General features: G+C 33.8%; 3 protein-coding genes across 3 annotated transcripts in view; 1 reads left to right on the plus strand and 2 right to left on the minus strand.

Annotated features, from left to right (window-relative positions):
• praf2 (PRA1 domain family, member 2) overlaps nucleotides 1-2,924 on the minus strand; it is a 10,663-nt gene extending 7,739 nt beyond the window's left edge. The window contains exon 1 of the mRNA XM_056464300.1: nucleotides 2,881-2,924. Within this exon, the coding sequence (XP_056320275.1) occupies nucleotides 2,881-2,924 (44 nt within the window). The remainder of the gene's footprint in view (nucleotides 1-2,880) is intronic.
• Nucleotides 727-10,047, minus strand: timm17b (translocase of inner mitochondrial membrane 17 homolog B (yeast)). Its single transcript, XM_056463174.1, has 6 exons — nucleotides 9,965-10,047; nucleotides 4,678-4,777; nucleotides 4,524-4,587; nucleotides 4,270-4,398; nucleotides 3,640-3,750; nucleotides 727-3,362 (listed from the first exon to the last, which is right to left on the minus strand). Exons 1-6 carry the CDS (start codon nucleotides 9,988-9,990, stop codon nucleotides 3,289-3,291), a joined length of 504 nt encoding a protein of 167 aa, XP_056319149.1. The 5' UTR covers nucleotides 9,991-10,047; the 3' UTR covers nucleotides 727-3,288.
• A 582-nt stretch (nucleotides 10,048-10,629) lies between these two features.
• Nucleotides 10,630-25,432, plus strand: part of zgc:154046 (Carnitine O-acetyltransferase-like) — a 66,591-nt gene continuing 51,788 nt past the window's right edge. The window contains exons 1-3 of the mRNA XM_056463175.1: nucleotides 10,630-10,937; nucleotides 11,644-11,922; nucleotides 18,883-19,001. Coding sequence (XP_056319150.1) covers nucleotides 10,911-10,937; nucleotides 11,644-11,922; nucleotides 18,883-19,001 — 425 coding nt within the window. The 5' untranslated portion in view covers nucleotides 10,630-10,910. The remainder of the gene's footprint in view (nucleotides 10,938-11,643; nucleotides 11,923-18,882; nucleotides 19,002-25,432) is intronic.

Here is a 25,432-nt window from a genome sequence, read left to right on the forward strand (position 1 = left end):
TAATTAAAAAGACTCTCCAGAAGCTGCAGATTTACTTGTTTGTATGAAGATTTTGCTTAAAAAACTTAGATGGTGTAGTGCAAGTGAATTATTTTGTAGTGTAAGAGTTTAATCATACTCTGCTTTGATGAGAAATTTGATCTATAAGTGTATTTGTCGACTAAAGAATTCTCAGAATAGCATTTTTAATGTTGTTGACAAATCCTAGGCTTACTGAGGTGCGTTATCAGTCACCTTTGATAAAGTATTGGCAAAACTGTCTTTTTAAATGTATATTGTGTGGTTTGTATTGTTCTGTTTGTCAGTTGTTGCTATTGGACCTAGTGTCTGGAAACAGAATAAATAAAATGGCAACATCTGACAAGCATAAAGACCTGGATATAATAATTTGAAAAAAAAAAAAAAAAGATTTTTGCTTTCAAGCTACAAACATAGGCTTATAAATTTTAGGCCAATCAGATTTTATATGAATGCTTATTTGAAATTGCATTTACTTGGTTGTATTTTTGTTGGTATTAGACTAATCATTTTTAATGGTTTTGTAATGGATCTAAGATACAAATTTTTACTAAATTTAATATTGAATGTCCTGTTTTTTGAGTGTCAAATGTTGTTTTAGACATTAAGTTTGAGCAGGTCAATTAGAATGATAGAACCATGCAAGAGAGTTTAATTGACTTAAGAGTGTCTTCAAAACATTTAGGCCTTAGCAAAACACATAGAGCATTACCCAAAAATACTTTATTGAGGCAGGCTACTAACACACATATTCTATATTGTATTCTTGTCTCTATAGTGTTCAAAAACAAATAAACAAACATACAAACTAGATATAACACAAACGTAAATGGCTTACATTTAAATGAACATTAAAGTTATATGAACTTCATCATTCCTTTTCTGACTGCACATCATATTGGAGTTAAAATATATCTTTATCAATTAATATTATCATCAAACAATGGGAACGGTGACGGTATGCATATTGAATAGGAAAAGATCCTGGAGAAACTTTTTTTCAAAGATTTCAATAATAACTTAATATAGAAATAACAACCTATAAAACATACAGTAGGTATGCTGTGCTACTATGCATAAAATAGCATTAATGATGTTCAAATAAAATTATGATTATCTTAAACAACAATTCATATTCTTCTTAATAACTCCAACAGATGTAAATAACTAATTTAAGCTAAATGTAAAGTGCTGCAAGATAAAACTCATCCGATGATTATGACAGTAGGCTTTTACACTGTATATCTGAGGTCAGGAATGCACTGCGCCAGGGTTCTTTATTACATTCCTGCAATACAAAATATTTGCACCATTTTTGACCTGATTTGCAGTCTGGATAAATTTATAGAAAATAAAATGATGTGTAATAAACACAACTTTTTTTTTGGTTCAAGACTGATTTTGTGAACATTCCATTTTAAAAGTTCAATATTTTCAGCCTATTTTAACACATTGTTTTTATTTTGCATGTGTCTCCTACCAATGAGTTATGTGATTCTGTGAATATTATACTAGCATAGAAACAGCTTCATAATAGTGTATATGCAGAGCTAGTGTTTTATCCTATACCGATATACTTCCAGTGAATAGTTAATGTGACTTTTTCAAATTTATAAAGTTCCTTTTACAGTATTGATGTTGCAATTTGATTAAAATATAATCAGTTAAATAGACTTCAGCATTCATTTAGTTGTTGAAGCGTAAACCGAGATAAAAAGCTGTTTACTCGCTCGCACGCACCCATCAGGATCAGCAGGCTAGCGCAGAAACACCATTGGAAATGCTGGAGTAAAATAAATTTAAATACTTTAAAGACATGGCACAGAACAAATGAATTTAATGCAGTGCTTGTACATTCTGAGACCCAGTTTATAGCGTATATCACTCAGTCAGTGAAGAATGTTGATTAAAAAAAAAAAAAAAACAGACCTTAAACGTGCCGATTTTGTAATGGCATACAGTTCACCGGTAGTGCTTGACCCAGGTTACGAACTAGGCATGGGCCGCTATAAGATTCTGACGGTATGATAACCTTGGATAAAAAAAAATCACGGTTTCACAGTATTGTGATTACTGCTCTAAAATCTTTTCCTTTTAAATTTCTAAAAAGCAAAAACTTTTTTCCCCTTTGAAAACAATATATTTTATTTTTGAAATATTTAAAATATTTTGGAGCAGTAAACATGTCAGGCTCAATAATTCAAATGAATCATTGACTTCTGCTGTCTTCATTAGTTTCAAAAACTCTGCATTTTTGGATATTTTCTTTTGCTGGAGATACTGTTGTCCTAAGGAACTGAAAAAAATGTAAATAAAAAAATCGTACACATACCTTAGGAACGGTATTACAGAAAAATTTGCCGGTTTTAAAAGTTGCCTTTGCCTATTACTGACACAAAAAAGTGCCTCTGCGTGCTTCTGCATATACCCTATTGTACAGTATATTTGCTTTAGACTTGTTTGAGATGTTATCATTCCTGTATAAAGTAAATCTGTATTACCAATAAGATAGGATTTCTGCATGAATGAAAATCTTTGGGTTTTCCTTTGCAACACAAAAATTCTGAAAGTGCATATTACAGTCTATACATAATACAAATTATTTACTTGCCCCTGAGTAACTAATAGAGAATCAAAAGATTCAGAGTATCCCCGTCTCTGAAGGGTACTGGTGACCCACCAGACTGCACATTTGTTTTTAACGTTGCCCTAATCTGACCCACACAATTAAGTCCATGATGCTTTAAGACAGTGTTTCTCAGGACCACCAACACTGTATGTTTTGGATGTATCTCCTTTGCCTGTCACATTACGAGTCTTTGGCTATTTCCCAATTTCAAGCACGCAGAGAACGTAAGTTACCACAGAAGAACGAACACAGGAGACCACGAGAACAGAGAACGCATCCTGTGAGAAATAAAAGTTGCTGCATTCTCTCTGATGGTCTTATGACCTTTGTGCGTTTTTAATCGAAAATTATTTAAACATTACAGCATTCATACAATGATTTATTTATTTTTCTTCTTTTCACAACATATACTATGCATATATGCTGCACAATACAAATAAAACAAATCTGCTTTTTGGTGGTGGCCCTCCAGGATCGTGGTTGAGAAACACTGCTTTAAGCTAAAGAGTTAATGTTCTGAATCAGGCCTGTAAACAAGTAAGACAAAAAATGTGCAGAGCAGTGGGTTCCCAGTACTGGAGTCGAGTATCACTGCTGTAAACTAACAATCCTCTCTTTTCATTCAGTCTATAATACTTTAGTTATTGATACTGTCCATAACCACGTGTCTCTTCTTTCGGGGGAAGCTGTTTTGGGTCCTCCACAATAGGACTTGCTATAGAAGAAGAGAAGCATGCATTATTTGTTGCAAAGCACAATTTAAGTACACTTTACAATACATTTGCCAAAATATTGATGAAAAATCAAAGTTTTTTCAACTGCACAAATGCACACCACAGATTTAATTAATTGATTTAGAGAAACCACACAAATAAATGTTAGCATGATCTTTGTATTTCTAAAAAAAAATAATGACAATAATTAAAACGACGTAACAGAATGTTTTGTGAGTGTTAACATTTTAGTTACTGACATACAAGTATGTAACTCACAATTCTGAAACTGCTGTGCTGTGTATCTAGTAAGAAGTATCCCAAATCCCTCGATTAGGGCAAGCAGAATTCCACCCATCATTGCAGAGCCCACCATAGCTAGAGGACCACCTGAAATACAAACATGCAAGTAATGCACACTCATGAACCAGAGGTAGTTTAAAGAGTGCAGATTAATGATGGGTTATCACGACAGTAATACTACAGATGATAAGATCAATTTTCCAGTGGGTTATAAAGTCCTGTTTGAACAAGTATATGCTTGCTGCCAAAAACCCATGGTAGGGTGCACATTTTGCATAAATATTTATCTAGTGTATGCAGGGAAAAGACTTTTTTTTTGCTTCACACATGATTCCTTCTAGTATATCAAACAAGTGATATTTGGAAATGATTTTAAAACACATTGTTTTTCATGCATGAAGCACACCTCACACAGAACACATCTTCAAATCAAACAGATTTCTCTTTGTCAACAAGATGAATTTGCATGTCCAACTTAAATGCAGTGTGTAATCAGTTTCAAAACACCACTCGTATGGATTGTCCTTGTGAAAGTTTGCTGGACAACATTAAATGTGTCCTTACCTTCAATGTCTAACAGAATTCTAATCACTGTGCTAAACTTACTGCGTGCTGCGAGTATAGCTCCAGTCATTGCCCCACTGGTAATGGAGTTCCAAGGGTCTTCCTTACCCCGCAAACGAACAAGACCACAGTCTATGGTTGAAAACAGTCCACCCCAAACAGCAAAACTACCTACAAGAAAAACAGAACACACACACACACACCATAATTTATAATCATTACTGCTATACAAAATGTCATACGCGGTACAAAAACAGAGAAACAATAAAACAATAAAAAGAATTCCGAATACTCGCCTCCAATTTGTGGTGCCCTTACTCTCACCGCATTTGCGCTACCTCTTAACCTGTGTCGAACACCCTATAAAAATACAGTATTTTTATAATAAATGCATTGTATTGTGTTTTGGTAATAGCTGAGGTCTGCTGTTTGTTTGACAGTAAAACATACCACAGGTGCATTCCGAAAGCCTTTGACAGTCTGAAACACCCCTCCTCCAATGGCCCCCATGGTAAAAGCACCCCCACAGTCATCAACTATCCTCCATGGGCTAAACAGAAAATTACTTGTTAGAAGCCAACTGCATCATATACTGTACCTTAATTGATCAATTCTATAGACTCATAGACTCCAAATCACCGACAAAATCTTTAAATCATCTAAAATAACTATGCTGAAAAAAAACAAACTACTGTACACAATCCAAGGTTTTTGCTTTTATATATATATATATATATATATATATATATATATATATATATATATATATATATATATATATATATATATATATATATATATAATTTTTTTCTTATATATATCTTTTTTTTTTAGAGAATTTTTTTTTCTTTTTTGAATATTTCCCAAATGATGTTTAACAGAGCAAGTAAATTTTCACAGTGTGTCCGATAATACTTTTTTCTTCTTAAGAAAGTCTTATTTGTTTTATTTCGGCTAGAATAAAAGCAGTTTTTCATTTTTTTTTAAAACCGTTTTAGGGACAAAATTATTAGCCCCTTTAAGCTATTTTTTCCCAGTCTACAGTGCAAAATATCATTATACAATAACTTGCCTAATTACCCTAACCTGCCTAGTTAACCTAATTAACCTAGTTAAGCCTTTAAATGTCACTTTAAGCTGTATAGAAGTGTCTTGAAAAATATCTAGTAAAATATTATTTACTGTCATTATGGCAAAGATAAAGAAATTAGTTATTAGAAATGAGTTATTAAAACTATTATGTTTAGAAATGTGTTGAAAAAATCTTCTCTCCATTAAACAGAAATTGGGGGAAAAAAACAGGTGCTAATAATTCAGGGGGGCTAAAAATTCTGACTTCTACAGTATATATACAACAGTTCTGTCTGGTTCTTGAATCTGATTGGTTGATAGCCATGCAGTATTCTGCCAGTAACAGCACTCGTCCAGCCTCTTAACCCTTCACCCTTTTGTATTACTCCACCCACATACAGCAACAAGCAGAGGACACTCTACAGTTTGACAGATATTGCTGCTATAGGGCAACATGATGTACTTTTGAGGCTTTTTTAGTAGAGAATGTAGTTGTTCAGATTGCAACTATGCAGTTATTTATAAGATTAGTGCCTATTTTAAAATATTTTTATAATTTCTGAGAGACAGCGGCCATTAGCCTGTCTTTGAGCAAAGACGGTTGACAATGTTCATCCATAAGATGGTGACAGAGACTGCATATTAAACCCTAAGAGAAAAAGCGTAATTTCAAACTACAGCTGATCAAATCATCATAAAAAAGGTAAATGACTTTCTAAGTCGATCTCCCTCTTTTGTATGTTGTAGTGCTGTATTTATACCATAGTAATATTGTGATCTCCCAATTGCAACTGAGATGGCATTTCATGCTGTTCAGCCTTATAATCTTAAAATAAACAAAATCACCTGTTTTGTCATCACTTTAGACTTTACCCTTGAGAATCATTCAAATACTAGCTCTAAAATAACATTAGTGGATGAACAACAGTTTCTGCTGTTCTGATGTCAGCTGCGGATGTGAATGAATGGCGGAAGAAAGTAGTTGCTCTTACAAAATGGTTTTGAGACGCTCCGTGTTTGATTTTCTTTCTTATACACACAATTATGCTGTCGAACTGTTGTATAAACACAGCCTCGTGCCAATGCATACCTCCCACCAGTACAGATTTACAGCCACATTGCACTGCTACGAGTGTGTTATATATATATATATATATATATATATATATATATATATACAGGGGCGTAGAAACCGGGGGGGACACGTCCCCCTCACTTTTTGGAAACAGGTTATTCTGTCCCCCGACTGGCCCACACGTTTTATTTGACCTAGCGGCCGCAAGTGTTCTCTGATTTGTTACTTTATTTGAGTGAACAATCACTCAGCCAATCACAGCGTGAATCTCTTGAGCGTCTGCCACGAGCTTCATTCAATCACTTTGCAGTCAAAGACAGGGATGACGCGGAAGGGAGCAACAGCTACAGCTGGGTAAATCACGGTAAATCACTAACGTTACAGAATCCTACTTTTGTTCCGTTTCGAAGTGCGAACCGTAAAGTCCCTGGTGCTGGTGTCTTGCCTGGCGCTGAGCCAGAGAAAGACAGCGGGGTTAAGTTGGTTTTGTTTTCGGTATTCCTGACACATTCAGTGACAGACGGCATTAACTAAAAAACCTCTAACCCTAAAAAGATCTAAACTGTATTCCCTACAAAAAGACAAAGCTGGTTATGTTTCACAGCTGTCTTTCTTTTTTCGCTCGATATTACGAGCACTGCTTGAGCAGTCGCAATATGCGTTTAGCCAGAGAAAGCTCGCGCTGAGCTAAGCTCTCAGTAAGGGACCCTCGTAAAAGTGCTTCTTTTTTTCGTTTTTTCCCCCGAAAACAAGACCAACTTAACTCTGCTGAGAAAGACGTGTTATATTATCACAATTATGCAGCCTTAATTGCTTAATTTATGATTTAGACATGTAAATACACACAAGTACTAGTAAAACAAGAACTTTAGCGTTTGTAAAACACACAAGGAAGTCTAACAATCCATTAAAATATAATTTGCCGATGTGTTTTAATCATATCAGATACACATACTGAAAGTAACTATAAAGTTGAATCTATTCCTCTCTAAGTTCACCAACCACTTACTTGCATGTATTTGGGGAGTAATTGGTGAATTTACGTGTTGAATCCTGCGTGTTCTGCTTTTATGTATGACGCATCGGCCGCAAGCACACATGGCGATGTCCATCTCACGTTATATGTGTAGTATCAACTTGCAATTTTGCAAATGTATTGTAGTATTTAAAAATATTTTCACACAGAGTAATGCTTAATTTAAATGTGTGTGGTTCTGTCTATTTATTGTTATTATTAATATTTTGTAATTATTTTAGAATTTTGGTTAAAAGATTATTAAATAAACTTTATTGCTAATAAATCATTAATCACTTTTGGGTGACCATACAGCTGTCCCCCCCACTTTTAAAATGGCTGTTACGCCCCTGTATATATATATATATATATATATATATATATATATACAGGGGCGTAACAGCCATTTTAAAAGTGGGGGGGACAGCTGTACATATTTTAAAAGTGGGGGGGACATAAATAAATAAATATATATATATATATATATATATATATATATATATATATATATATATATATATATATATATATATATATATATATATATATATATATATATAAAGTTTGGAGTAAACTGCACAATATTGGTAAAATCTGACATTGCGATTTTTGTTTTCAGCTATATATATTGTAATGTGAATTCAATTTCACATCAATTTCTAATCAATTCAACTCCAACGGCCTGATTTGTTCTATTTGAAGACACAGAGCTTTAAAATGATTGCCACATCAGCTTCTCTGGCTTTTTCATGGCAAAACCATATCAAATTTTTTTTCTAAAAAAAAATAAATAAATAAATAAATTAAAAAAAAAAAAAATATATATATATATATATATATATATATATATATATATATATATATATATATATATATATATATATATATATATAAAACATAACAATTTCATAAATTGTGAAGAACCTGTATACACTTTATATATTTGTATGGTATTGTATGTTATTTCAAGAAAAAAAAACCTAATAAAAATCAAATTTCCAAAAAATAAATAAATAAATATATAAATATATAAATATATATATATATATATATATATATATATATATATATATATATATATATATATATATATATATATATATATAATATATATATATATATATATATATATATATATATATATGTCAACAGCAAAAAGTTATGCATAACATAAAAATCTGAAACCTTTTTTTGTGGTTTACTTTTGATTAAAAAAAACACACATTTTTACAAAAGTTTCTCCAGATAAAAATCGTTCTGACAACATAAAAAAATACGTCATTCATGTTTAACAGTTTGGTTTGTGTTGCAACAGTGACATTTCGAGGAAAATTATCCTTGAGTAAGTCTATGAGTGAGTCTCATCTTTCTATGCGAGTTTAAAAATACTTTTTGTTCTATTAGAAATAACTCATCCATTAAAATGAATTGGGATAATTCAATAGGGGAGTGACTCGAATAAAATAATAAACAAATTACAAGCAGAAAAATACAATAAAATAAACGTGGCTTTTCTTGTTTTTTGGGGTGTCTACCAGTATTCAGGTACAGAAAAAATGAAATTATAAACTTTCACTCCATTATGGTTAAAATCAGCAGTGACTCCACAAATTTCATGCGTTTTGAACTGTGGCACCTGCTCAACTATAATCGCAACTCAACATTGAACATCCTGCGATGTGACTATTGTAGGTATGCACATTATGATATCGATACTGAAACAACTGTGCAACTCTTGCTTGAAGGTGAAATATTAAATTATTTCAATTACGTAATTAACTAGGTAAATACATTTGGTATTGACACAAATGTTTCAAGGTGAACAAAAAGTTTACTTGCTTATATGCACAATGTACTGCTTTGGGTGATGTTTTAAAAATGACAAAGATTTTATAATAAAACTAATCATTTAGATATCTTTCCAGAGAAACTGAGTGACATTTTATGGAAATAGTCTGTTATATTTATAAAAATAAAAAAAACTGTTTGAATTGCATTAATTTAGCATACAATTTTTTTTATACGATTCTTATCAAAGACTATAGAATACAAAGAAAAAAGGGACTTTGTTCCAATAGAACGGGTATTCTTCATTACAGTAAGTGCAAATCATGGTCAATGTTGTTCAATACATATCTTATAGAATAGTGTGACTTTTTACTGTTCAATTTGATATATGCCTTGCAGAAAAAGTGATTTAAAATATCTGCCATCAAAAACGTATGTCCCACAACAGATATATTCACATTACGGCTAAACATATCATTTTTGTAATAGACTTGCCAATAAGGCACTGTATGTTAATTTTCATTTACACATCTGATAGACGACCTAAGGATTTAGAGAAATAAAAATAAAGGCAAAAGCACTTAATCCAGTGTGTAATTCGAGAAATATACCAAAGCTACACAAATTGTTATAGTATTTAGCAGGCTACTTTAGAGAGAATGACAGCAAAGAAGCAAACGATCCACACGAAAATGGGAATTATAAATTTCTTCAAATTATATCTACGTCCTGTCGTGACCTGAAGGGCGGGACGGACTCGTCAGAAATGCAGTCAGCAAGCACTTTACCAGGGTTCACGGGCATATTCCTCCATGATAAACAGCTAACGTCAAATCGGTTACGCATTTTGTCCGCGACAGGAAGATCAGCAACCTGAAACTTTTTAAAGGACACGTACATAACCCATATGCAGTTAAATTTATTGTAAATGTTAGAGCTTGTTAATTAAATAATATAGGCTAAATTGCAAATTTGTACTAAAAACCAATATAACAATATTTTTATATTCTTCATGTCAACACTGAACACGTTTTATAATATTAAAAAACAAGCGACATTAAAACCTGGTTAATCCAAATTACATTGAATCATTTCAGCTGACCAAAAAAAAAAAAAAAAAAAAAAAAAAACAAAGACAGCACTAATGCTCTCGAAAGTAACCTTTATATAAAGTTTCACATAAAGTAGCTCCACGTGAGAAGTGATGTCAAATCTGATGTCAATGTTTTTCAATATTCAGAGTTCACAGGTCGGATGTCCGACTAAAAACGACGTTTTATAAGTTGTTTCCAATGAGTCATGAAAAGTATTTTGAACGCAGTCTGTTACTTTGTTGTTTTGACTGTCGCTTAGTGATGACGTTGCGAACGTCCAAACCCGGTCCAAACAGGGCACACAGACCGACAGATGGCAATGTTTTTTGTTTTTAGTCTAATTGACCACTAAATAAAAGATCGCGGTAGATTATAGGCTGATAAAACCGTAAATTTATTATTAAACAGTCTTATAATCTTTAAATAGCCGTAAAAACACAACAGTGCAATCCATTCAGGGTCAAAGTTAATCGATCTCTCGGTAACGTTAGTTGTAGTTGTCAATCTTATTCAAGCGAGGGCGACAGTGTACGACTAGTTTGGCAACTTGCCAAGAAAGTTTTGGTCGCCCTTGAAGCTCATAATGTCGGGGACACCCACTTCAGCTGTCAACTGAATTCTACAGGATTCGCGTGGAACTATGCTGCGCCTCTTGATCAGAACATCGGTAAGTGCGGTTTATTATAGCGTACAACGTACTGACATTAAATAAACGCAATGCCTTTAACAGTTAAGCGAACGCTTTGCCAAGTTTTATGCGCCAGTGGCAGCAGCAACGCCCCATCTATAGCATTTATTGTGTTTTTACTTAATTGATCTGAGGCATTTTGTATATTGTTGTGTGACTTGTGTGTTGTGTGATTGTTGTGTGATTATTAGATGTTGAAATGACCCGTAATTACAGGACAAATCAGCAACAACAACAACAAAAAAAATGTCAAGGAGGTTGTCAAAAATAGTGCCACTATGTATCCTACTTTGACAGCTGTGCAGATCGATATTATGCATACATCAGTCTAACAGATTTAAAGTGTGCTAGAAGGTTCCATGCAAATATGAAGAGTACAGATGCAAAATTAAGCCTCGAAGTGCAGTCTGAAATCTACTTCTAAAATTAGCATTTTACTAATTAGGTTATTTAACCTGAAGGCGTTGAAAATAGCATTAATAGCCATAAAATTAAAATATAATGAACCTACAAAGAGCCTGAGGAAAAAAAGTAAAAATTTTAGGAAAATTTCAGATGGAACATATAAACACAATAATTTCTGTATTTAAAAAATAACCTCATACATTTCTTATTTTTCTTTTTATAAAGACTATTGCAGGTTCAGTAATTATAATTGTTAGAATAATTGCATTCTATTTCTAAGGCAAGGACGGACCTGGTGAAACACTGCCGTCTACTGAGTCCCATGCCAGTTGTCCAAGTTTCTGACCGGTCGCTGTTACATCAAGAAAGTCTGCCAAAGCTACCCGTCCCTCCACTGAAGCAAACATGTGCTCGCTATCTGGCCTTGCTCGAACCGCTAATCAGCGAGGAGGAGATGGCACACACATGCAAGCTCATGGACGAATTCCTACAACCTGGTGGTGTAGGAGAGAGACTACAAAAGAGTTTGGAGAGGCGGGCACGCAAAACTGAAAACTGGGTGCGTATAATGTATGGTTGTCTATTTGTGAGGGCAACTGGTGTCCTTGGTTTTCTGGTGTGACATAAGTGAAATTTAGCAATAATATATTTTTTGGTATTTTTAATACTGTGCACAAAATTAAATACTTTAGAATCATGTATAGTTTGCTTTATAGTACTGATTCTGTATTAATTTTCATGGTAACACTTTACAATAACAGTACATTAATAATGATGTATTACTATGTAAACTAAACATTACTTTATTATGAATTAATAATGAGTTAAGGCATGCGCTAATCATGAACTAACGTTAAATACAACATGAGTCACAACAGTTCATGAGTAAATAACGGCCACCTTAATTACTTGTTAGTACATGTTGTTAATTAATGTATTCATTAACATTTAAGTTTAAGCTAAATATAACCGACATGAACTCTTAAGCTGTAATGTATAATTAAGTCATGACTTTACTTGGAGGGGCACATCACCAATAACTCATCCTAAACTCCACATGAACTTCTGTGTTTAAACTGTTAATATTGATGTAGACAGAACACTTTTCTATTGTTATTCAGTGTAAACATGATAGACGGACATGCATAAGGAGTTCATGAGTAGTTAAGAATAGGTTAATGATGATGTGCCCCTACAAGTAAAGTCATGATATAATTAAACATTAACATATCATGATGGTTAAATTAAGCATAAACTAATGGAGTAATTAATACATTAATTGACAAACAATCATGTACTAACAAGTAATTAAGGTAGCCGTTGTTCACACATGAACTCATGTGACTCATGCTAAGCGCATGCATTAACTCATCATTAGTCTATAATAAAGTAATGTTTAGTTAACATATTACCACATCATTATTCATATACTGTTATTGTAAAGTGTTACCATTTCCATATTAGCATGAACATTTAATCAAAATCGTTAAAACCACAAGTGGACAGTCAGACATTCCTAATTGCTTAAGGAAAAACAAAAACACTACATGTTTAAACGATGATCATTGAAAAATAAGTTAAATAAGTTATCTTAATAGATTTTAGGCTTATAATAATTAGTCTTAAAACTTTAAATTGCTGTAAAGTCTTGCCCCATTCAGGGTCAAAATTAAATGGTTACATTATTTGTAGTGGTCAATCTTATTCAAGCGAGGGTGACAGTGTACGACCAGTCTGGCAACTTGTCAAGAAAGTTTTGGTTTCAATATTTTAGCATTTTTTGCAGACATTCACTTGAAAATTCACTTTTTTTAAAACATAAACATAAAACTTACATTTTAACAATTAGTCATTGAATAAAAATAAAAAACCAACAACGAACAACATTCATAAAAATAATAATTAAAAACAACAAAAAAAATCAACATACATTCCCCCCACCAACCACCCACCAGTGCTATCCAACAGTAAACGTAGGTACTAAAGGCATAGTAAACATATTAATCACAAGTTTGTAAAAAGGAATTAAAAGAAGACCAATTTTTTTCAAATAATAAAACCTTTTCTATTAGGGTATATCTGATTTTTTCCAGATGTAGAGTACCTGTTAACTCTGTCGGCCATAATTTAAGAGTTGGAACTTGCTTTTTCTTCCTAAACTAAAGGATACGTTTTTTGGCAGAGATCAACTCGTATGAAACAAACTGTTTTTGTACCCGTGTAAGTCCCAAAAATTCTTCGGAAACTCCCAAATATAATTAATATAGGATCTGGTTCAATTGGAATGTCTAATGTAACTGAAGTCAAGAAAGTTTTGGTCGCCCTTAAAAGTGCATAATGTCAGGAGTCAAAACCCTCTTCAGCTGTCAACTGAATTCTACAGGATTTGCGTGGAATTATTCTGTGCCTCTTGACCAGAACAGCGGTAAGTGCTGGTCATTTTAGCGTACAATATACTGACATTAAATAAGCTCAATGCCTTTAACAGCCAAGCGAACGCCTTGCAAGTCGGACATTCGTAATGACTAAAGGAAAAAACAATCAAACCTATGTGCGAACCATGCAATTGGGCCAAATGTGAAAGCACACCCATGTGAAAGCATGGGCACTCATGTTTGAGTTGGAATTATTTCAGGAACTGTACATAGACTGATTGGATTGATGTGCAAACTTGCATCACATGCTTTGTATTTGAGTTTTCAGCTCACATTGGACAAGGGTCCTGTTGTTTTAAGATGTGATATTAGTCAGTTCTCCTGTTATCGATATTTCATTAACTTTATGTAATTAACCTAAGGTTACTGAAATAAACATTTTGATTTTAATGCAACCTAGTGACGTGAAACATGTTTAAATAAAGTTAACTAATGCCAACAGTTAAAGCTTTATAACTGTTAATGTTAATATAGCTCCTTTAATTTTACGACAAATGTAACTGAGAATTTAATTAGAACATAGTTGAAATCTTTGGACCATCAACAGCCATACAGTTGAATTCAGAATTATTAACCCCCTGTTTATTTTTTTCCCCAATTTCTGTTTAACGGAGAGAAGATTTTTTTCAACACATTTCTAAGCATAATAATTTTAATAACTCATTTCTAATCAGTAATTTATTTTATCTTTGCCATAATGACAGTAAATAATATTTTACTAAATATTTTTCAAGACACTTCTATACAGCTTAAAGAGACATTTAAAGGCTTTAACTAGGTTAATTATGTTAAATAGGCAGGTTAGGGTATTTTGGCAAGTTATTGTATTACGATGGTTTGTTCTGTAGACAATAGAAAAAAAAATTAGCCTAAAGGGGCTAATAAATTTGACCTTAAAATGGTAATCAAAAAATTAAAAACTGCTTTTATTCTAGCTGAAATAAAACAAATAAGACTTTCTCTAGAAGAAATAAAATTACAGACATACTGTAAAACATTGCTCTGTTAAACATCATTTGGGAAATATTTAAAAAAGAAATTCAAAGGGGGGCTAATAATTCTGACTTCAACTGTATATATATATATATATATATATATATATATATATATATATATATATATATATATATATATATATATATATATATATATGAAAAGTCTCTGGTTGTTGTCTCTGAAGAAATCCAGAAGAAGGCCAATCAAGCTCATGAAGTGAAAAAAATCTGTGTTGGAAAATCACCTGACTCTTTATGAAATGTGGCAAGTTGTAAAGCAAGTTCACTTTATCAAAACATCAAGTTCAAATCATAACATGACTATTTATCAGTAAGAACTCCTTAAAATACACTACTATTTAGAAAGGGAACATTACATTTATGTCAGTTTCTTTAAAGTTTTTCTAAAATAGTTATATACTGTTTATGATATGAGTTATTTGAGTCAGTCTGGCTACTAAGATTGTAGTGCAGTCTGCTGACTTTATTAACACAAAACCTGATGTGTAGTACAGTACATGCTAATCTATAATCTTTAGAAAGTGACCATTTGTTATGTTACAGTAACATTTTATTTAAAGGGCTCCAATTTGGCTTTTTAACCAGATGCAAAATAAGTCTATTGTGTCTCCAGAATGTGTCTATGAATTACACATCAGATTGTTTATTATACTCTGTTGAAAATGTAAGTTTTTAAGTCAGAGGGAATTGTTGCTGTTATTTGCCTGTGCTGGTTCTCCCTGATAAATCAAAGTAGGTTCTCTTCGTCCCATGGCTAATGAGGCTAATGAGGGTTGGATGTCAGGATAAACAGCAAAAAGACAGAAAGCAACCCATACACAATAAAACCTACAGTCACAAATTCCACAGTAAGGTGAATAAGCCACACACAAATGACCTTGAAAATAACATTTGTAGTAAGTCACTCTGGTAACTAGAAATGCACTACCTAACCATTCCAATAATATCCAGCTGCAGATCCACACGTTTCAGGCTACATTTAGATTACATGTTCCAGGCTTGGGCGGGACTTAAGGCTTGAGTATGTTAATTGGTGTTACAACTGCAGCTAATGAAAACATGTACATACATAATTATTGTAATGCAGTACAACAAAAAATACTGTTTATTCATAACTGAAGGGGTAACTTTATGTTTGTGGTGGGTGTAGATGTTATTAAAACACAGCAAGTTACTGTAATGAGTAGGGTTCAGGTAGCTGTAGACATTAATAAATTAATACGTTGAACAAACATTAACTAAATATAATATACAGTCAAAAATGTTATGGTTCGGTGTATTGATCCAAATAAATTTGAATAAAACATGTATTGTTTGTAAATACTGTACATGTAATTCATGTGGACGTTATTGGAATAGCTCATGTAACTATACAGAATCATGACTGATCCATCATTTCCCATATATGGTTCATCCCGCCTGGATCTATTGGCTTGAAACATTGGTGGATCTACGCCCTGTGGCTAGATATATCTAAACCTTACTCATGCCACGAGTTTGAGCATGCAAAATTCTGTCGTATGATGCTGCAAAAAAGGGGCAAGATAAAAGAAGATGATTAGACATTAAGTATGTAATTGCTCAATATTTAAAATTTCTATACAGAGAGGTCACATTTTGATCTTCTATTAGTCACACACAATCATGTGATGCGATTTTGCAGGTTAGGGTTCACCAAGCTTGAACTTTGTAATGCAGCGACATGTGAAACTTGAATGCGTACGAATGGAAGTCTATGGGGTGAAAGGGGCAGTGTGACTTTGGCTTTACCTTTAGAAATGTGGTTCTCAACTATGTTCCTGGTACTCGGCACTGCTGTCCCTGACACTTCTACTCTCATTTACTATTCCTTAGAATAGTCCATTAATATAGTCCACTTAAAGGAGTGAATGAAAATGAGTGAGTGAAATTTGAGCAGTGAGTTACTGAAGGGATGCCTTTTTGTCTTTACTTTGCTGGTTGATACATGCCTTGCCTTCTTTGTCAGACCTCATGATAGTTGTTTAGTGATTGCTAAATATTTTGTCATATAAAAACGATTCTTTAATTAATTAAATAATAATTTATTTATAAATGCACACCAATAGGATTCAGACAGAAATAATTTTGACATGAGAACTCTCAGAGTGGTTTATGGGTGTTTTCTAGCTGTTGATTACATGGGTCATACATTAATTATTGCGGTGATTGATTGATTGACTAAGTGCACTTCAAAACATGCTCTATGGTTTCGGACACCCCTACATATGGCTGCCCCCTCAAATAGGGCATTGTTTAAGGGTATAGGAATGATTGGATCAGTATGTACAGTTGAAGTCAGAATTATTAGCCCCCCTTTTAATTTTTTTTTTCTTTTTTAAATATTTCCCAAATTATGTTCAACAGAGCAAGGAAATTTTCACAGTATGTTTGATAATAATTTTTCTTCTGGAGAAAGTCTTATTTGTTTGATTTCGGCTAGAATAAAAACAGTTTTAAAAATTTTTTTAAAACCATTTTAAGGTCAAAATTATTAGCCCCTTTAAGATAATTTTTTTTCGATAGTCTCCCGAACAAACCATTGTTATACAATAACTTGATTAACTTACCTTGATTGATTATTTTATTTTTAAATATTTATTTACTTAAATTTTCCCCCTCAAAGTTCATTGTGTTATGATTTGTATTGTAAATACACTCAACTTTTAAAGGTGAGTCATCTGTTTCTAATGAAAGAACACATTTTTAATATTTGTGATAAGGTAACAGACTATTTATGGTTATTGGATGAATACTTTAAACTGAAATTCATGATACTTTAAACTAAACATGATCATGTGAAAAGCAGAAAATAACTTTTGTAAATAAATATCATTTCAAATAATGCAATGTGAAAATTACAAAATAACTTGCATCTATAATATTAACAGTAATACAATAGAAGTTGATATTTAGCCGCACCATGTTGGTGTTTCGTATCATCTAATTTTTACGAGGTGGGTCGTTAGCCCAACACTCAACCTGGAGGACCTGGAGGACCAGGACATACACACATACACTACGAACAATTTAGTTACTCCATTCACCTATGTCTTTGGACTTGTAGGGGAAACCGGAGCACCCGCAGGAAACCCATGTGAACACGGGGAGAACATGCAAACTCCACACAAAAATGACTGACTCAGCCAGGGCTCGAACCAGCAACCTTCTTGCTGTGAGACGACAGCGCTACCTACTGCACCACCAGCACCCATTACCAATAATAACAATAATTATTATTATTTTATGTATTCTTTAATTTATATTTATGGTAAAACTTAGTAATGCTGGTTGTTCATTCTGAGACGTGCCCTGATAAATAAGAGAATAAAGCGAAGGAAAGTGAGTGATATATGGAAACAATGTCAGTGAAACAGTCAAGCTCTGTCTAGGGTAGTATTTTTAAAAAGATAGTATTAACAGGAGGATTAAACAACTGAAATGACCGACATAAGAAAATACGTCAATTATAGGTTATGGATTTCGGTTACGGTTTCAATTTATCAGCCAGCCCTAATATATAGCTTCTTAATGTGTTTGATTTTGATCGATTCTACACTGCTTCATTGATTATTGGCACAGAGCAAGTACTGAGACCTGCTACTACCAGTATATTCACAGACAGACTGTCTGCGAATATAACGCACTGCTGCTTATGGGATGGGGCCCACAAGGGTCACTATTCGATTCTAAAACGATTCTTAACCTACATTTTTCCCGTTTCATCTGCTGTATGTTTACATCTTTACATTTTAACCAGAATTGTAGTTTCTATGCTTTTGTTTAATAATTGGAATCTCTGTATGACAGCACTTTCATCTTAAAAAAAATTTATTTTATTAAAGAATTACTCATGATGAGCTCTGAAAGTAAAAATGCCAATTACAAAAAGCAAGAGGACAAAAGTAGACTTTAAATTAGGATATTACATGGTACAATTATGACTGTAAAATATTTAATTTTCAAGTACACACTACTTTTATTTTGTGTCTGTTGTAAACATTCAACTGCTTATACATTTCCAATTATTCCCCTTGTTGTATGATCCAGCTCTCTGACTGGTGGATGCAGTCAGCCTACTTGGATTCTCGAATGCCTGTGGCAGTGTACTCAAGTCCTGGGGTTGTTTTACCCAAAATGCACTTTCAAGACCGTCAAGGACAAATGAGGTGGGTGATGACAGCTCCTTTTACTTACATTTAAAAAACTAAAAACAATTTATGATGAAGAAGCAAATAATCACAACCATAGCTATAAAGAAGAATTTACATGCACTGTATAGAAAACACAAGCTATATGAGGGAGGCATTAAGGAAACAGGAATTTTAGAAAAATAGATTAAGTAGGATTTAAGTGCTTGTGAAGGAGAGTGTTTTTTCAATGTCATGAGTATTGTCAGGGATTTTGCAATTTGGATGGGATGATCATTCTGGTGATTTTTGTGCTTCTTAGTGAAGATATCACAAGGCCACACTCATGTGAGTCCTCAGGCTTTTTGAAGGAATGTAGAATAAAAGCATATGTCCACCAATTTATTTTAATTGAATTGAGGGCTGGGCGATATTGCATTATCACGATATCATGTTTCATATCACTCGATATCGATAATTATTACATTTTTTATAACAATCCATAAAGGTATAGTAGGATTTTTCGGTAACACTTTATAATAACTACACACTTTAAATCATTTACTAAGAATTAGCATCTAGTGAATTCATTATTTGTTAAGCATTAACTCTACATTAGTAAGCAGTTTATAAATGCAGCCACAAATGCTGTATTCTTGACTTATAACTATATTTGCAATGTGCTTAATAATTGTACTTTCAAACTTTGTTAATAATTTATTTTTCATTACTAAATTAACTACTGCATCATTTACAAACCAGTTGTATTTAAGAGTAGTTGGTGGTTTTAAAGATAATTCAGAATGAGTTAGAAATTATTAATAAACTATTGAAATCAATATTTATATATCTTATTATTCAGGCATACAGTAATGGTTACTATGTATGTAATTAAATGCTTTATTAACTCAGCTTCAAGCAGTTTTGTTATCTAAAGTAAGGGCTATTTATGCTTTATAAATCCCTTATAAATGACAATTAAAGGCTTAGTATCAAATGAGCAAAATCTTTGCAATCTTGTCTAAAAAGTAAAATTACTGTAAAAAGTTAAACATTGCTGAATGACAAGAGATTGTCAAAATATAACATAAAATTGGATAAAACAACAACCATATAATAATTTAACAATATAATACACTCTCAGAAATAAAGGTACAGAAGCTATCACTGGTGCAGTACCTTTTTTAAAACATACATATTTGTACCCAAATAGTCCACAGTGGTACCTAAATGGTGCATATAAGTAGTAAAAAGTACCTTTGAGGTACCATAATGGACCCTTCAGGTACAAATATGTACATTTTGAAAAGGTACTGAAAAAGATTTATTTTTAAAGATTTATTTTTCATTTGAAGTACAGTTTCATGTGTGTATCTTCAAACAAATAAAATGCATTTTTCCTGTTTAGAAAATACTTTTTTCCTGTTTAGCGTAAATAGTCCTCACTTCAGATTTGGTCACAAAACTGGATGAAGTTGAGTTAATAAAGCATTTATTAACATACAAATTAACTATTAATATATGCCTGAATAATAAGAATTATGAATGTTAATTTGAATATTTTATTAATCATTTACTAACTCATTCTGAATGATATTAGAAAACCACCAACTATGCTTAAATAACTGGTTTGTAAATGATGCAATACTTAATTTAGTCATGAAAAATAAATCATTAACAAAGTAAGAAAGTACAAGTATTAAGCACATTATAAATGTGCTTATAAGTCAAGAATACAGCATTTGTAGCTTCAGTTATTCTCTGCTAACTAGCGTCTATTAATATAGAGTTAATGCTTAACAAATAATGAATTCATTATTTGCTAATGCTTAATAAATGGTTCATAGTGTGTAGTTATTATAAAGTGTTACAGATTTTTCTTATTTAACCACTTTCAATTTACCAACATTACTAAGGCAAATAGTTTTAATAGTCAAAAACAAAAATATTTAAACAAAATATGTCATCACTTTATAGTAAAATACACATATGTGTTAAAGAGACTCTTAAACTTGATAAATAAAATGTTACAAAGTGTGTGCAATGGTAATGGTAGATCAACATCTGTAAGGTGTCAATAATAATTATGCAGTAAACCTCAAACTCAAACAAATTATGATAATCAAATCTGAGCTTTCAAGTACTGGAACTAACCATCATTATTTAAATACATGCTGAACATTACAAATTGTAAAGTTGAATGACTATATTACTCCCTATGCTAAAAACTTTTGTTTTTTATTTACAATCTCCTCACTGCTGCTAGTCACCGCACTCATTTTTGCATGTGTTGTTATTCTGACCTTAAGTGCCAAGCACGAGCGTGTGGTTTCCTTGACCTTTCAATGGGCCTTGCGCCCTGGCATCTCTTGTAGCTAAGTGACCATCAAGCATTTTCTCAGAGTATGGCAAGTTTATGGAGAAAAGGAAAAATCACTGTAGTGTTTGGATGTGCGGTGTTTGTCTGAGGTACTTAGTCACATTTATAGATGCTTTCCACGGTGCTGGAACAGAGTAATGCTTCAGTGAATGGTTAAAAATGCTAGTAAACACTGGTGCTATTTGCTGGGCACAGTTCTTTAAAACATTTCCAAAAATATGATCATTTATGGCCATTCTACACGTTATCATCCTCTGGATAATGATCGTCTGATTGCGTGGCTCTTCTTAAGCAATTCACAACTTGGTCTTGATGGCGAATCTCCTCCAGAAATGCCAGTGACTCTTTGTTTACAAGTTTGTGGGCGTTTCAGTAGTTGCTGTCATGTGATGTGTGTTTGATGGGACGGATTGTACCTCATGTTAGTTTCATACAGATACAGTTTCAAACTAAAACTTTTGTTTTCAAGTGCACTTGGTTCATTTTAAAGTACAAATTTCAAGCGTTATCTGGATATCTTTCTTATTTTGTGAAGCAAGTATTCGCTGAGATTGTGTTTGTTGACCACCAAACTGTCATAAAAGCAGACTTCTGTTACGAGCTTCTCTGTCAGTCTATAGCAATCGGTGATTGGCTCCTGTACTAGTAGGCGGGACTTCATTCGCCTAATTGACCGTTACTTTTTTCCTATTCAAAACTATACGAGTGACATGTCTTGTGTATTCTATGGGCTGCGTCCAAAACCGCATACTTCCACACTGTACAGTACACTAAAATCAGTATGCGAACCGAGTAGTATGTCCGAATTCATCGAATTTGAAAGACAGTATGCGAAAAGTACCCGGATGACTTACTACTTCCGGCGAGATTCTGAAGTGCGCATCCCATGCATGCTGCGCTATCCCATGATGCCCCGTGAGAGAATTCATGAATGGGAGTAAAGTGATGCAACTGACGCAGGTAGGTCACGTGACCATGACAAAATGGCGGATGTAGTATGTCCGAATTCCATTCATACTTCTTTCATACTGTATAGAACGTACTTTTCTAATGGTCGAGTAGTACGTTTAAATTCAAATGCAGTGTCTACTGAGTAGTAGATGATTTCGGACACAGCCATGGTCTTTGCCTGTGTGTGCCGAGCATTTAGCATTTTTTAAAAACTCTGACAATTTTAGCTGAGCATTCTTACTGGTCGTTTACACAGGAGGCATTTTTCCTTTGCAATGGTCTACTTTTCTATTGTTTTTTCCAATGTGACCCTTCTGTCTTTTGAATCGCTACTAACGTAAGCACTACATTTTTTAGATGCCATGATAAAAGATCTAGATCATTCTCATGCAGCAGTGTTTATATCAGTTCTAAAGCAGTGGACCAATCAGAAAATCTTGGATGCGAGACAACCTTTGCAATTTTTTTCCCCTCGTAATTTTCTGTTTACTGTTGCCTAGTGGCTGTGTCCAGATACCCTTGGCCTTAATAATCTGCTTTTATTCAAACTATTCCTGAGTGCAGCAAAGATGCATTTAGTGTGAATGATCGGTTCTCGCCAATCTCATAAACTGATCGCAGGCATTTTAAATTAGATAAATTACCCCGGAAATCATGGAGGTGAGAGCGATTAAGCAAGAGAACAGGTTGCGATGTTCAGTGATGTTCTAAGCTTTACATTTGTTAGGTTAGATGAATAGCATAGTGAAGATGTGAAGTGCACACCCCTGACTCTCTCATTGAGCGATCAAGCTGCTGTGAGGCTGTCCGGAGTATAGGAGCTATGGTCACAGATGTGCTAGTTGAAGAGTAAAATATTGGAATGACCTTGCATGTATTTAGGCCTTTTTACATATATAAAAACTGAAAGTTCTGTGTTTTTGACAATGTCCATGACATTTGACAATGACCATGGCATGTCCACACTAAATGGTAATGAGAGACATGTCTAAGGGATTATATCGAACATCCTTCATTTAATTCTCTTAGGTAAGCAGAGATGTCCACTCAATTGTCATACTTAGAATGAAAATGTGCTTAATGCATTATAAACCTTGAAGCATAAGAATCAGTACTCAGTATTGGCTGATCACCATGACAAGGAATAGACGAATTACCAACCTAAGTCACACATGATGTCATACAGGTTCCCGGTTGCAAAAAGAAACGGGTGGCAATAGCAGACATGTGGTGTTGTGCGGTAGGATGCCAAATAAATAAATAAAAAATAGTAGTCCAAAAATAGTAAACTTAACTTTTACCGTACACCACACTGCTTTTAATGCCAACCGCAGAAGTCTTTGGCTAAAAGGGAGCTGAATGTAGTGAGGACCTAATTAAAATGCTCGACTCTGCAGTTCTCATTTCAAATCTGGTAAGTTCACGCTATGCTGAATCATACACATTACTCGTTTTTGATTGCAGCATTGATTTCAGCAAAAACAGTTAAATATGGTTAATTAAACTGCGGACACTGAATGCTAAGAATGAAATGTAAAAGTAAGTTTACACACCCTGCCATACAGGTGCAGTTTGCTGTCAGAATGCAGTTGTTTTGCTTGTTGATGATTACGCAGACCTTGTATAACTTTGTCTTCTTTCCTTGTCTTTGGATAGGCAGAACCTCAGTTTTTAGCACTACACAGTTTTAAATCTGGTAATCATGAAACATTATTTCTTGCACATGACCACACAGAACAACATTGTTGGCATCTAAAGACTTGTAGGCCTTTAACTTCTCTCCTGTAAAAACACTTGGAGTTTCAATGAGATATTGGGCTGGATGCTTGGCTGTTTCATCTTATCCAATATCCATTGGGATGGCGCCATCACAAATGACCCTGTCAGACACCACTCACTTTAACGTTAATTTTGCCGAATAACTGTGCTGATCACTGGGTGACAAGCTGTTATAATACGCTGAAAAAAGCATTATGTAAATAATATACATAATTTGTAATCAAAATAACTTATTTCTAAGACAACAACAAACTCTGTACTGCATCGGATGTCATTCCCTCGCTGTAAATGCTAGTGCTCCCGTTTTTTTCTGCAACCTCGCTGCGCGCGCATCCTGATTTTTTACAAACATGGTAATTTGTATATAGGTACTCGGTATTGGCTGCGAAAATGTTAATTGGAGCATCCCTAGTTTTTAGTGTTGTGATGGACATGTGATGTGAGGTGTATCCAGTAGGCAATGCAGGGAGATAAAAAAAAGTTGAATGTTGACTTTCTGCAGCATTTTCTAGTCACAACTGAACAAATGCAGTTATCGAAGACAAAAGGCCAGGACCAACGAGAGGGGAAAAACAAAACTAAACAATCAAAACTGGCACTGGCAAAAGGGGTCATATGAGGGGTTCACCTTGTCCACAAAGTCCCAAGCTGGAATCCAGCTTTTCTGTAATCAAGTCACTCTTTTTCTAGAACTTTATAAAATGTAGAGTGTGTCAAAGAAAGGTTGTACCAGTGATTCGCTCAGCAGTCTGAACTATTCGACGTAGTCTTTGGAGGTCGTATTTAGTAGCTGAGCTAAACCAGATGTGGTAATCCCAGATTAAAGACGTTATGGGCAATTCACATTTGGTGTCTTTTGCACGTGCAAGTTTGTTATTCTATATATGCAACCAAAACAATGCTGGTGAAAGCAAACTGACGCATACGTGCAGAAAAAAATTCCCATGCGCCTCACATGCTGCTCTGCTCCCTGTCTGTTTACATGCACATCGATAAAATACAGAGGTAAATGCAGAGGTGTCGCCACGCAGCGAGTTTTGCAAGTTGACAAAACTAAAGTTAAAATATAATGAGGATCTTATTTTGACTAAGCATGGCTATGAAGAAGAAAGGAGGGATAATGAGTCAAGGAGGTAGGACTTAATAACATTAATTCTCAACAATGAGTTGGGTGAGTGGTTGTATATAGGGGGGTTCCCCCAGGGTGCCGTTTGAACTAGAACCGCCACTGGATACGATTGCATTCACACCAGAAGTGAACCGGACCAGAGTTCGCGTAAACCGTTCCCCAGACCACCTCTTTCAGACAGACTCGGGTACGGTTCGTGGGTGTGCACCCGAGAAGACAAGTTCACACTAG

Source organism: Danio aesculapii, chromosome 8, assembly GCF_903798145.1.
Source record: "Danio aesculapii chromosome 8, fDanAes4.1, whole genome shotgun sequence".
Taxonomy (NCBI): domain Eukaryota; kingdom Metazoa; phylum Chordata; class Actinopteri; order Cypriniformes; family Danionidae; genus Danio; species Danio aesculapii.

Bases quoted from the DNA above. Each gene is read 5' to 3' on its own strand.
- timm17b (XM_056463174.1), bottom strand. From the start codon at position 9,990: ATGGAGGAATATGCCCGTGAACCCTG. The intron at 4,778-9,964 runs GTAAAGTGCTTG...TTTTCTGTTTAG, and splicing joins GAATATGCCCGTGAACCCTG to CCCATGGAGGATAGTTGATG. The intron at 3,751-4,269 runs GTAAGTTTAGCA...TTTGTATTTCAG, and splicing joins AGCTATACTCGCAGCACGCA to GTGGTCCTCTAGCTATGGTG.